The sequence below is a fragment of the Sinohyriopsis cumingii genome, chromosome 13 (assembly GCF_028554795.1).
Source record: "Sinohyriopsis cumingii isolate HCF-2022 chromosome 13, ASM2855479v2, whole genome shotgun sequence".
NCBI classification, from domain to species: Eukaryota; Metazoa; Mollusca; class Bivalvia; order Unionida; family Unionidae; genus Sinohyriopsis; species Sinohyriopsis cumingii.
The window spans coordinates 62,142,908-62,157,940 of record NC_142973.1 but is presented as its reverse complement, the minus strand read 5'-3'; the positions used below and the strand labels follow the sequence as shown (position 1 = coordinate 62,157,940).

The window sequence follows — 15,033 nt, the reverse complement described above, 5'->3', positions numbered from 1 at the left end:
ATGAATTCCAATAGTTTTGAATGTGCTGATTTACCTACAGTATTGAATATGCTGACATACCACAATGATGCAATCCAAAATGTATTTGAATGAGCACTTGAGTAACTCCAATGAATGATTTAAATAATTCCTATAGAATTATATCTGAATGCTATAGATTCCCAAAGACTTATATGAAACAGGAATGATGACATTGTGTACAACACCTTTATTTATATACAAACTGTCTCCTTTCATGCTGTGATGCAACATAATTTGTTTACAGGTTACCCTTATCTTAAAGAGTAATGTATAATCATGGACAAAAGTTAAACCACATAATATAGATATATAACACATGTCATTCTCCCCAGCTATGTTTAGAATGCTGGAGCAAACTTTGTCAGCCAGATGCAGGTGGTCGTGGGTTCGAACCCCTGCCTAGTCATACCAAAGAATTCTAAAAAATGGTACTAACAGCTGCCTCACTAGGCACTCAGCATTAAGGGGTTAGTGTTAGGACTGGTTGGCCTGGTGTCAGGATAATGTGAATGGGTGGGACATCATGCTACATGTCTGCAGCATGATGCCCTAGTGTTAGACCTCACTTTAAACTGCCACACTGCAGACATCATAGCGAGATGACTGGAAAATTGTTAAAGTTAGGTTAAAAATCTAAATCACACACACACACACACAAATTACACTCATCTTAAAGAGTAATGTACAATCATGGACAAAAGTTAACCACACAGTATAGATATATAGCACATATCATTCTCTCCAGTTTAGAAAGCTGGAGCAAACTTTGTTAGCAGCATTCATAATAAATCTTTTCAGAAAGAAAATAGATGAGGGATGGGTTCTGAGAAAATATATTCAGAGTTACCAAACAGCTATCCTATCATGCAGTGAAAATTTTGGGATGTGCAAAGTATTTTCCTCCCTTTGGTGCTCCAAGTCTTTGAGACAAAAATTAATTCTTCTAGTATTGTTAGTGTTGGCAAATAGTTAAGTTTATTTTTTGTAATTATGCTGGTAGATGTATGAGAAGGTGTTATCATTGTAAGTACCTACAAACATATGTATGAACAGGTAGATATATGGCCAGAAAACAGAATTTTTATTGTATTTATTTAAAAAATCTACTGTTAAAGTCTCATCAGGAAATAATTGATAACCATAATAAACAACACAATAATTCCTTACTTCTAGAAAAGTATCAGATTCCAAGTACATGTAACTATGAAATTCTAAAAATCAAAGGCCACAAAAGTCTCAGTTTAGGTTCTGTATGCTTGAAAGGTGAAATAATCCCTTTTCAGATGTCATCAGATATCATACTGACACTTACTGACTGACAATCAGTCATTTGAAATTGTTCATGTAATTTTTTCATGTGTTATTGGTTCCACAATGTTTGATGAATTGCCCTGATATTCTGTGTGTGCATGAGGTCAACATGTGGATATCATTATGTTATTGTGCTTTGATGCATTTTTTTACAGTTATGCATATTTTTAGTGCTCAGAGTATCTACCTACTTACCTACCTACCTACCTACCTGTCTGTCTGTCTGTCTATCTATCTATCTATCTTTCTTGCATATGCAGCTACTGTATGCAGTCTCAGCAGTTTTTGACAGATTGCAGTGAAACTTGACAGAGAATATTGACAGGAAGTTGACAAGTTCATATAGCTGTCATCATGCCTTGTCTTTGAATGTAAGGCATAACCCAGTGGTTACCAACCCGTGGGTTGTGACCCAAATCAGGGACTGCATGACACGGGGGTTGGTAACCACTGATCTATGCCTTTAAGGTTGCCAGATATTTTTTTGGAAGATAGCAAAACGTATAAAAATGTGGAAACTGAGCTGAGGCTTAGAAAAAATACTTCTTAGGGTTGTGGCCAGAAAAGGTTGGTAACCACTGGCATGGACCCTAAGAGTTATTGGTGGTGAGAAGGTGATGGGTAAAAATTGAAGTTAAGTCAAAATGAGACCAAATAAAAAATTGTGCTGAAGTATAATTGTACCTATGTTGAAATTTACAGAAGTGAAAATCAAAATATACCCAGGCCAAAATGTTCTGACGTCAAATCATTTTCATACAAAGTCAAAACATACCCATCATTGATAACAACGAAATGGGCAAACATTTCTGAGCATGATAAGTATTATTTTCATTATCGATTCTTGTTAGTATCTTGACAGTTCGATGTTGACCTTGAACATGTACCAAGTGCAATTAATGTTAGTGTTGTTACAATTTTATTGATTGCATGACTTAATTTGTTTTTGTACAGACTTTCTTCATTCAAGTCGAGCTTTGTGTTAGTGTGTGCACCACTGTATTATTTGCTTCAAAAGTTTCTTTGAAATGTATTCTTGTGTTTGAATAGTTCTGAATGTTACCTAAATTCATGTTTGAAATGTACAGCTTGAGTTTCATGTTTTGTAAGTATATGCACTGATTTGAAAGAGAGATATCTTGAACTTGTACCTGTATTTCCACACCGTTGATAAAATGCCATTTTCCACAGGAATCTCAATCTGCGTATTACTCAAGTCAAACAGCAAAAAACACAGATTACGATTTACTTGCAGATCAGGGTCTGTTTTGTTTGTTTAGTTGATTACTTTTAACAAACTGCACATGCCCAGTTCTGCAGTTGCATTATGTGCTGGCAGATCTGGGTCTGTGCATTTTGCAATTTGACTTGTATTATAAGCGAGTACATATGGTATATCCTGATGGTAACCTGTGACAGTTTTTTTGTTGTTGCATTTAGTACAATGAAAATTCATGAGACATTCATTTTCTAAATTTAGAGGCATTCAGTCTCTGAAATAACTTGTACCAGATTCTTTATTTAATAATAATAATAAAAATGATCAATTAATGAGGGTAGCTTGATTACAATACAGACATGTCTAGTCTTCCTTGAGGCCCTCATGCTTTCTAGCCATCTACATGCACATGTCTTACTACCAAAATGTTTTTGGAAAAAAGTGGTCACAAGATTTGACAAGGAACAATTACGGTGGATTATGACATTACTCTAAACATAATCATTCATTTTGAGACAAAGACAGATTAGTATGCATAAAGACAAAACCACTTGATTAGAAACAGAAATTTTACAAAACTATAATGAAATGTAGGAATCAATTAAAATCAAGCTTGCTTGGAATCCTTCTGATCTGATTGTGAGTCAAGAATTCCATATATTTGTATATGATATTTATAAAGATACCCAAGCTTTTACTGATAACAAAAGCATTTAATTACAAAATCTGCCATCCTCACACATGGGGCAGACATACACAATTTAGGCTCTCAGTTTAAAGGTTTCATGCTATGTTCATTTGATGTCAATTTTACAAAATTCAAACTGCTGATTGCCAAGGTCAGGTTAAGCACATCTTATGTACTAAAGAAACTATCCAAGTCAAATGAGAGAAAATTAAAACAGGTAAAATAATATTTACAGATACATTTATTGTTGCTTTTATATTTCAAAAATTATTTTATAGGTGATTACATTTTTGATGAAGTACATTTTGACTCTTTTGACATTGATTTAAATTGGTACATTCATGTCAGATTGCATTTTTAGCTCTACTCTTCATAGACCAGAAGATTTTAAATTGGTACATTCCTGTCAGATTGCATTTTTAGGTCTACTGTTCATAGACCAGAAGATTGACCTTGATTTAAATTGGTACATTCCTGTCAGATTGCATTTTTAGGTCTACTGTTCATAGACCAGAAGATTAACATTGATTTAAATTGGTACATTCCTGTCAGATTGCATTTTTAGTTCTACTGCTCATAGACCAGAAGATTGACTTTGATTTAAATTGGTACATTCCTGTCAGATTGCATTTTTAGTTCTACTGCTCATAGACCAGAAGATTGACTTTGATTTAAATTGGTACATTCCTGTCAGATTGCATTTTTAGTTCTACTGCTCATAGACCAGAAGATTGACATCGATTTAAATTGGTACATTCCTGTCAGATTACATTTTTAGTTCTACTGTTCATAGACCAGAAGATTGACATCGATTTAAATTGGTACATTCCTGTCAGATTGCATTTTTAGCTCTACTGTTCATAGACCAGAAGATTGATTTAAATTGGTACATTCCTGTCAGATTGCATTTTTAGCTCTACTGTTCATAGACCAGAAGATTGACATTGATTTAAATTGGTACATTCCTGTCAGATTGCATTTTTAGTTCTACTGTTCATAGACCAGAAGATTGACATCAATTTAAATTGGTACATTCCTGTCAGATTGCATTTTTAGTTCTACTGCTCATAGACCAGAAGATTGACTTTGATTTAAATTGGTACATTCCTGTCAGATTGCATTTTTAGTTCTACTGCTCATAGACCAGAAGATTGACATCGATTTAAATTGGTACATTCCTGTCAGATTGCATTTTTAGCTCTACTGTTCATAGACCAGAAGATTGATTTAAATTGGTACATTCCTGTCAGATTGCATTTTTAGCTCTACTGTTCATTGACCAGAAGATTGACATTGATGTAAATTGGTACATTCCTGTCAGATTACATTTTTAGTTCTACTTTTCATAGACCAGAAGATTGACATCAATTTAAATTGGTACATTCCTGTCAGATTGCATTTTTAGTTCTACTTTTCATAGACCAGAAGATTGACTTTGATTTAAATTGGTACATTCCTGTCAGATTGCATTTTTAGTTCTACTGCTCATAGACCAGAAGATTGACATCGATTTAAATTGGTACATTCCTGTCAGATTGCATTTTTAGTTCTACTGTTCATAGACCAGAAGATTGACATCGATTTAAATTGGTACATTCCTGTCAGATTACATTTTTAGTTCTACTGTTCATAGACCAGAAGATTGACATTGATTTAAATTGGTACATTCCTGTCAGATTACATTTTTAGTTCTACTGCTCATAGACCAGAAGATTGACATCGATTTAAATTGGTACATTCCTGTCAGATTACATTTTTAGCTCTACTGCTCATAGACCAGAAGATTCACATTGATTTAAATTGGTACATTCCTGTCAGATTGCATTTTTAGTTCTGCTGTTCATAGACCAGAAGATTGACATCAATTTAAATTGGTACATTCCTGTCAGATTGCATTTTTAGTTCTACTTTTCATAGACCAGAAGATTGACATTGATTTGAATTGGTACATTCCTGTCAGATTGCATTTTTAGCTCTACTGTTCATAGACCAGAAGATTGACATTGATTTAAATTGGTACATTCCTGTCAGATTACATTTTTAGTTCTACTGTTCATAGACCAGAAGATTGACATCAATTTAAATTGGTACATTCCTGTCAGATTGCATTTTTAGTTCTACTGCTCATAGACCAGAAGATTGACATTGATTTAAATTGGTACATTCCTGTCAGATTACATTTTTAGGTCTACTGTTCATAGACCAGAAGATAGACATCGATTTAAATTGGTACATTCCTGTCAGATTACATTTTTAGTTCTACTGCTTATAGACCAGAAGATTAACATTGATTTAAATTGGTACATTCCTGTCAGATTGCATTTTTAGTTCTACTTTTCATAGACCAGAAGATTGACATCAATTTAAATTGGTACATTCCTGTCAGATTGCATTTTTAGTTCTACTTTTCATAGACCAGAAGATTGACATCAATTTAAATTGGTACATTCCTGTCAGATTGCATTTTTAGTTCTACTTTTCATAGACCAGAAGATTGACATCAATTTAAATTGGTACATTCCTGTCAGATTGCATTTTTAGTTCTACTGTTCATAGACCAGAAGATTGACATTGATTTAAATTGGTACATTCCTGTCAGATTACATTTTTAGTTCTACTGCTCATAGACCAGAAGATTAACATTGATTTAAATTGGTACATTCATGTCAGATTGCATTTTTAGGTCTACTGTTCATAGACCAGAAGATTGACTTTGATTTAAATTGGTACATTCCTGTCAGATTGCATTTTTAGTTCTACTTTTCATAGACCAGAAGATTGACTTTGATTTAAATTGGTACATTCCTGTCAGATTGCATTTTTAGTTCTACTGCTCATAGACCAGAAGATTGACTTTGATTTAAATTGGTACATTCCTGTCAGATTGCATTTTTAGTTCTACTGCTCATAGACCAGAAGATTGACTTTGATTTAAATTGGTACATTCCTGTCAGATTGCATTTTTAGTTCTGCTGTTCATAGACCAGAAGATTGACATTGATTTAAATTGGTACATTCCTGTCAGATTACATTTTTAGTTCTACTGTTCATAGACCAGAAGATTGACATCGATTTAAATTGGTACATTCCTGTCAGATTACATTTTTAGTTCTACTGCTCATAGACCAGAAGATTCACATTGATTTAAATTGGTACATTCCTGTCAGATTGCATTTTTAGTTCTACTTTTCATAGACCAGAAGATTGACATTGATTTGAATTGGTACATTCCTGTCAGATTGCATTTTTAGGTCTACTGTTCATAGACCAGAAGATTGACATTGATTTTAAATTGGTACATTCCTGTCAGATTACATTTTTAGTTCTACTTTTCATAGACCAGAAGATTGACATCAATTTAAATTGGTACATTCCTGTCAGATTACATTTTTAGTTCTACTGCTCATAGACCAGAAGATTGACATTGATTTAAATTGGTACATTCCTGTCAGATTACATTTTTAGGTCTACTGTTCATAGACCAGAAGATTGACATTGATTTGAATTGGTACATTCCTGTCAGATTGCATTTTTAGCTCTACTGTTCATAGACCAGAAGATTGACATTGATTTAAATTGGTACATTCCTGTCAGATTACATTTTTAGTTCTACTTTTCATAGACCAGAAGATTGACATCAATTTAAATTGGTACATTCCTGTCAGATTGCATTTTTAGTTCTACTGCTCATAGACCAGAAGATTGACATTGATTTAAATTGGTACATTCCTGTCAGATTACATTTTTAGGTCTACTGTTCATAGACCAGAAGATAGACATCGATTTAAATTGGTACATTCCTGTCAGATTACATTTTTAGTTCTACTGCTCATAGACCAGAAGATTAACATTGATTTAAATTGGTACATTCCTGTCAGATTGCATTTTTAGTTCTACTTTTCATAGACCAGAAGATTGACATCAATTTAAATTGGTACATTCCTGTCAGATTGCATTTTTAGTTCTACTTTTCATAGACCAGAAGATTGACATCAATTTAAATTGGTACATTCCTGTCAGATTGCATTTTTAGTTCTACTTTTCATAGACCAGAAGATTGACATCAATTTAAATTGGTACATTCCTGTCATATTGCATTTTTAGTTCTACTGTTCATAGACCAGAAGATTGACTTTGATTTAAATTGGTACATTCCTGTCAGATTGCATTTTTAGTTCTACTTTTCATAGACCAGAAGATTGACATCGATTTAAATTGGTACATTCCTGTCAGATTGCATTCTTAGCTCTACTTTTCATAGAGGTACATTCCTGTCATATTGCACTTTTAACTCTACTGTTCATAAATCAGAAGAGTTTATGGGATGTTTCATGTCAGTCCATGAGCACAGGTTTCTACTCCTCCTGAAATACTCAAAGGAATGCCATGTAACTTGACACACACATTCATCCTGTGGTCTAGTTGGTTCTAAATGAAAATGGTGCTGCTCGGACACAGTTGCCATCTTGAAAATCTTTTCATCAAGCAGAGCATCAGTCCCATCAAGGGACTTTTGTTTTAGCTGAGTATTAGTATATTTTGACTTGAAATCACGGGCATCTGTGACCTATTGACACAGTTCTGGTCATCTCTTTTGACATAAAATTGACTCTAGGCTGAAAATAATATGTAATTTTCTTTTTTGTGCTATTCATAATATTGCATTCACAGAATAAACATCAGTTAATAAGATGCTATTAAATACACTTTCCTCAGTTTACTTTCATTTGTTCATAATCAAGCCAGCATTGTATTGTTGACAAAAATGCAGTCAGAGAATTTCATAATAGCTCTTTGTGTTGAGACTTGCACTTGTAACAAGTGATACAAATGCATGAGGGGAAACAGGAAATTAAACCCAGTCTGCAGTCCCATTCATCTCACTGATAAGAGGGATATTTATGTTTAGATTCAATTTCAGACCTTCACATTTAAACAGTGATGTTCTTGTTTATTGGTTTTAAGTTTTATGCCATGCTTGACTTGACCTTAGGTGATACATTTCCCTTCTTACTTCTTTTCAAATGTGCAACTGTTCTAGTTTACATGTGCTTAAGATAATTACAAAAAATTGTGAGAGGGGGGTCTGTTAACTGAGATTGATTGACCCCAAGTAGGAATGCAGAAGAAACATTAAATTAGCCATTATACAAGTTTTTGCTTGATCAGAGGCCTATTGTTTATACTTGCGTAAATGTCGAGTCAAACTGCAAATAGCATTGACCCAGATCTGACATTGTATAATGCTGATTACTCCTTACAAGCTACATAGACCTAGAGGTGCCAGCACATTATGCAATGGCAGATCTGTATTTGTGGAGCTTACAGTTGGACTCATCTGACTGACTAATTAAAACATTGTTGATTTCACCCATCAGGGCATGTTTAATGATTTATTCCAGCAAAGCTGGATGTTTAATTGCTCCTGGGGGGGAAGGACTCATCTGTGAGTATATACGGTATATAACCTACCTCAGTCTGAATGACTGGAAGTTTGTCATGGATTCTTGGCATTTGTATTTGTCATTTATTTTCCTTGAGCCAAATTTTATGTTATGACCTTTATGATCTGTTAAATTATGGATTCATTTACAGGTACCTGATAGTGCTTGATGTGTCAGTGAGACTTCTCTAAAAAGTGTTTGACGCAGATTTTTCTTTTCTTCTCACAGTTGTTGTACATGTAATACTGTGTAAATGGGCATGTCACGCTCCTTCATTATTACTGCTTGCCCTCTCATAGATTGACATTTTTCACTCAAACCCCCACCCTTTTTGATCTCACTGGACCCCATTTCTCGCATTGGGCTGGGAATGTAGTTGGGTCAATTAACTTATTGAGGAACAACTTAAAGTTTAGAATTTTGCATGATTTTGCGATATTTCTTGATTTAGTCTCCTGCCCCCCCCCCAATCACTGCTTTAAATAGACACTAACTTGTACATTACCACCAGCATATATCAAGATGAATTTCACATAAATTTAGTATGGTTGTCCAAGAAATTGACGGATGTGTAAATAGCAGCTATAGACTTTGGGATATTTTTGGTACTAGACCAGATAATTACACATTGCATAGTTTCTGATCTTTATGAGACATTTCGCTATATTCGTTTTCTTTATTTTATACCCAACTAAATTCTGTAAGGTGCATACCCATGTCTATTCATCATGTGTTCTGTTTAGTTTATGAAATGAATTTCCATTTCACTTGAACTTTTGATGATTTTCGTGGATTGAAACCAAGGTTGGTCCATGGCTTTAATACCCAGAAAGATTTTCATGGATTGAAACCAACTTTGGTTAGTGGCTTAATACTCAGAAAGATTTTCATGGATTGAAACCAACATTGCTTAGTGGCTTAATACCCAGAAAGATTTTCATGGATTGAAACCAACTTTGCTTAGTGGCTTAATACCCAGAAAGATTTTCATGGAATGAAACCAACTTTGCTTAGTGGCTTAATACCCAGAAAGATTTTCATGGATTGAAACCAACTTTGCTTAGTGGCTTAATACCCAGAAAGATTTTCATGGAATGAAACCAACTTTGCTTAGTGGCTTAATACCCAGAAAGATTTTCATGGAATGAAACCAATTTTATTTAGTGGCTTAATACTCAGAAAGATTTTCATGGATTGAAACAACTTTGCTTAGTGGCTTAATACCCAGAAAGATTTTCATGGAATGAAACCAACTTTGCTTAGTGGCTTAATACTCAGAAAGATTTTCATGGAATGAAACCAACTTTATTTAGTGGCTTAATACCCAGAAAGATTTTCATGGATCGAAACCAACTTTGTTTAGTGGCTTAATACCCAGAAAGATTTTCATGGAATGAAACCAACTTTGTTTAGTGGCTTAATACCCAGAAAGATTTTCCTGGATTGAAACCAACTTTGCTTAGTGGCTTAATACCCAGAAAGATTTTCATGGAATGAAACCAACTTTATTTAGTGGCTTAATACCCAGAAAGATTTTCATGGAATGAAACCAACTTTATTTAGTGGCCTAATACTCAGAAAGATTTTCATGGAATGAAACCAACTTTGCTTAGTGGCTTAATACTCAGAAAGATTTTCATGGAATGAAATTAACTTTATTTAGTGGCTTAATACCCAGAAAGATTTTCATGGATTGAAACCAACTTTGTTTAGTGGCTTAATACCCAGAAAGATTTTCATGGAATGAAACTAACTTTGTTTAGTGGCTTAATACCCAGAAAGATTTTCATGGATTGAAACCAACTTTGCTTAGTGGCTTAATACCCAGAAAGATTTTCATGGAATGAAACCAACTTTATTTAGTGGCTTAATACCCAGAAAGATTTTCATGGAATGAAACCAACTTTATTTAGTGGCTTAATACTCAGAAAGATTTTCATGGAATGAAACCAACTTTGCTTAGTGGCTTAATACTCAGAAAGATTTTCATGGATTGAAACCAACTTTGCTTAGTGGCTTAATACTCAGAAAGATTTTCATGGAATGAAACCAACTTTATTTAGTGGCTTAATACTCAGAAAGATTTTCATGGAATGAAACCAACTTTATTTAGTGGCTTAATACTCAGAAAGATTTTCATGGAATGAAACCAACTTTATTTAGTGGCTTAATACTCAGAAAGATTTTCGTGGAATGAAACCAACTTTATTTAGTGGCTTAATACTCAGAAAAATTTTCATGGAATGAAACCAACTTTATTTAGTGGCTTAATACCCAGAAAGATTTTCATGGATTGAAACCAACTTTGTTTAGTGACTTAATACCCAGAAAGATTTTCATGGAATGAAACCAACTTTGTTTAGTGGCTTAATACCCAGAAAGATTTTCCTGGATTGAAACCAACTTTGCTTAGTGGCTTAATACCCAGAAAGATTTCCGTGGAATGAAACCAACTTTATTTAGTGGCTTAATACCCAGAAAGATTTTCATGGAATGAAACCAACTTTGCTTAGTGGCTTAACTCATTTGGCCCCAGAGGTTTTTGTCGTTTTTGCCAGAAAAGACATTTGGGGGGCTATTTCTGAATACATCGTAATACATCGGCTTTCAACAGATTTTCGATGAGACTAATGCCTAGTTGTATTAGAAACATCATTTTTCATTGGTTATTTTGCTTGCTTGCACATGAGCAGAAGGGTAAAAGTTGTAGTTCTTTTTTGTTTCTTTTTTTTTTTTTTTTTTTGGTTAATAGACCCATCATTTTCGTATGGAGACTGCAATTTATTCCAAATGCCCACCTTATCCTAGTTTTTGCAAAGAATCACCTGTCTGTGTGCAGTTAAGTCCGATATGCCTTAGATCTGAGGCCAAAAGGTCTAAAATCCGGACACAAAATTGCATTCTGACCTCGAGCGAATTTTGGGTTGAAAAAAAAAACTGGGTCCAAAAAGTGAGGTTTTTCCCTCTGTATTTTGTAGTGCAACTAGAACTTCCAGATTATTTGGTATCATTTTAGAGCTATATCTGTCTGCTTTTTTTTTAAACCACCCACTTTGGTGTATCTTAAATGACCTTGATGCTGCAGAGCTCGGAAGTAGGGTACAGCCTCATCACGCCTATAGACGGGATCGGGGCCAAATCGGTTAATACCCATAGATGACTGTTTTTATGACCCATGAATCAAAACTCTGCCTGCATTTACAGACAAGTTTTAAATAATGAACAACCCCTCACCCTAATCGAAAAGGATGTAACTACTGTTGTATCCTTTTTCAAAGATGAACTTTTTTCATCAGAGATGGCTCTAATTCATAAGCAAATAGATAAGAAATCAAACTATAGCTATCACATTGGCACAAAAAGTAACTTTTGTTCTGTTGTGATCACACAACTGCTTTTTCAGATATCCTGCAAATAAATTGCTTTAGCTCCTTCATGTAAGGATAAAAACTGCCTAGCTTTCGAACCCGTCATATTGACACCTTTGAGTTAGACTGACAGTGTGACTGGAGTATGGTGAGTACATCAATTCACATAATATGTCTTTATTTAAGCAATGCATTAACAATGTTAATATGCTCCAGTGAGAGCTTAAAATAGGGACAAACACTGCTGGTTTGGAAACAACTGATCACAAAGCAGGTGACTATTACACATAGGACATTTATATTGGAAATTTGCTGTAGGGGTGGAGGGTGAATTTAGAATGTCCATTGTGACCAGGTGAACCTATGTACAGGTTACCAGGAAAAGTTTTACTATATATGATAGTGTACCTCTATTACTGTGTATTGTTTACTTACTTTTGGTTATTTTAAATAACATTTATTGTTTTAATTTGTTTGTAGACCATATTTTACTCATGTATAAATTCATTATCATAAACTGTGACAAACATCATCGGAGTATGAAATAATGTGAATCATACACATGCAGGCTTTGAAAGTATTAAAATCAACATGGAATAAATTTACTGTATATACATTGCCTTTGAGTCCAAATGCAAACTGCACAGACCTGCTGTTGCATAATGCACTGGCAGATCTGAGTGTGCAGTTTGTTAGGAGTAGTCAATAGAACAAACAACATAGACCCCTCATCTGAAGGTGCATTCAGCTATGGCAGATCAGGATTTTTGTTGTTTGCATTTGGACTCAACTTATAAGCTAGTATATATGGTAATATCAATATGGGTTAAAAATTTATCCATTTGTTCCATATTTGATGAATTACTTAAGTACACAACATTATGTACTGCAATAGAGAAGACTGAAGACTAGATCTTGGTCTCCATACAGCTGATGATAACATGGATAAAAATAATTGATTGCTGTAATTGTGGATGAAGTATTTATTGAAAAAAGGATTATATTGTAAATTTATCAATTTTACTCTCTTTGTATTGCAAAGGCATATAGAACATTTTTTATATTCCTTGAGACACAGTTACCCAAAGGAACCTCACAAGGCATCATGTTGTTGTTTTAGGGTTTAACGCCATTTTTCAGCACACTATAGGCTATAAATGGTGGAGGTAGAACCCAGGAAAACCCCTGATAGAACCACTGACCCACGAGAAGCTATTGGCAAGCTTTCTCACATACCCACATTGGCTAAATCCGAGACTCAAACCCACAAAGACCGAGGTGATATGGCAATGATCCATAACAGTGAGCGCTTTAGACCACTCGGCTACTCAGGGCCTGCAAGGCATCATGATATCTAAATATACTAACTACACTACGTCACTACAGTATGATATAAATAGGTCATTTTTTTCCCTCAATTATTTATAGTTGATTTCTCACATTATTTCTTTTGTTTCTGTCTGTCTTTTTGTCTTTCACAGACTTTTGCCCAATAACTGAAACTATTTTCTATCCAAAAACTTGAAATAACATAAAATTGACCCAGAAAGCAATTTGTTTTTAATATCGATACTGTATTTCAACTGGTTGCTTTCATTTGTCAGTGTCTTGTTAATTCTCCTTTATCATTCGACTGTTTCCTGAAGCTGATTAGTAAAAATCTTTTGTTCTTGACCATTAGTGTATCTGTCTATCTGTCTGTCTGTATGTGAGAGAGATAGAGACAGACAGAAGATATACAGACAGTTTCTGTAAGAAGGCCAACAAAAACTGGAGGCAGGGTGGAATGTCATAAACATATTCTCTTTTACTTGAAACTTGTGTATATGTATGTTGTATATGTGCATGTGGATCAACCAAAAGATGCAAGATGGCTGGCCATAGCTTCTCCATTGTTTTTCAAATCAAGTTATAAATGAACACTTTGATTGCTGTTCTCACCTTACCCTTTAGCACACATTCTCATTTAAAAAGTTGATGTCCATGGACTTGCGTGTTTGCATGTATGCATGCATGCGTGTGTGTGTGTGTGTGTGTGTGTGTTCGGACACGTACCTGCATGCTTGACAGTATCAGAATTCTTGTTACATATGGATAGTTTTGACATTTTTCACACTTGTAATTTTGCTATTTTCCTGTTTTAATTCTTCAATCTAACATCAATAAAAAGTGGTGCTCAATTTTTCAAAGTTTAGTTTTATGATTACATGCTTATGAAAAGGCAAAAATGATACTATGTCAGCTTAAATTTCAGTTCCATGTGACCTTGTTTAAAGTGTCAATTCTGGAGACCCATTTGATATAAAATACAAAACTAGTACCCTTTCAGTCATTTTCTTGACAATAAATATATAATTAATCTTATATGCTTGGTCATTGAAGTTATAGAACTGTGCTATGTATGTTAAAAAAGTGAATAACTTGGTGTATAGTTTGTAGCTATTGTACTCTCTCTCTCTCAATCATAACATTTCATTACAAGATCTAATTTTAGGATGAAACATCATTATATGGACAATGCTTTCAAATTATTAATAACATAAAGAAAGCTTTTCCCTGAATGATACATAAACAAAATAGCTTTTGTCACTGATGTTTTGAACATGTGTAATTCTTATGTATACACAGTATGGAAACATACACATCATTTAAATAATGTTGCAAAATCAGATTTTTTAAAGTCTTATCATTGACTATTGTGCACATTGTGTGCAAATTTACAATTTAAGATGTATGTGTGTCAGCAATATGTATGATAGGAACTTTTCAACCAACATATCTATAATCCCCGAATATAGTTACCACAACAGAGAAGAAATCCTTTGGTTTTTTAATGGTTGCTTTCCTTTCTAAACAACAATCCTGGTAAAAAAATGAAATACATATTTAAGGAGAGGCTAATCTTTTATCTATACAAGTTTTGATTCAGTTATGGTACCTACTGTATGTACTTGCTTATAAGTCTATTCCAACTGAAAACTG

The 15,033-nt window shown here is 34.0% G+C and overlaps 1 protein-coding gene across 5 annotated transcripts in view; it reads left to right on the top strand.

Moving 5' to 3' along the window:
- LOC149785692 (COMM domain-containing protein 9-like) overlaps positions 1-15,033 on the top strand; it is a 72,062-nt gene that overhangs the window by 30,662 nt on the left and 26,367 nt on the right. Inside the window, exon 1 of one of the 5 annotated variants that reach the window (XM_089979547.1) lies at positions 12,181-12,199. The exons of the other annotated variants lie outside the window; for them this stretch is intronic. Within the exon in view, the coding sequence (XP_089835673.1) occupies positions 12,197-12,199 (3 nt within the window). The 5' untranslated portion in view covers positions 12,181-12,196. Of the gene's footprint in view, positions 1-12,180; positions 12,200-15,033 lie in introns of those variants that run through there. 5 annotated transcript variants of the gene reach the window in all.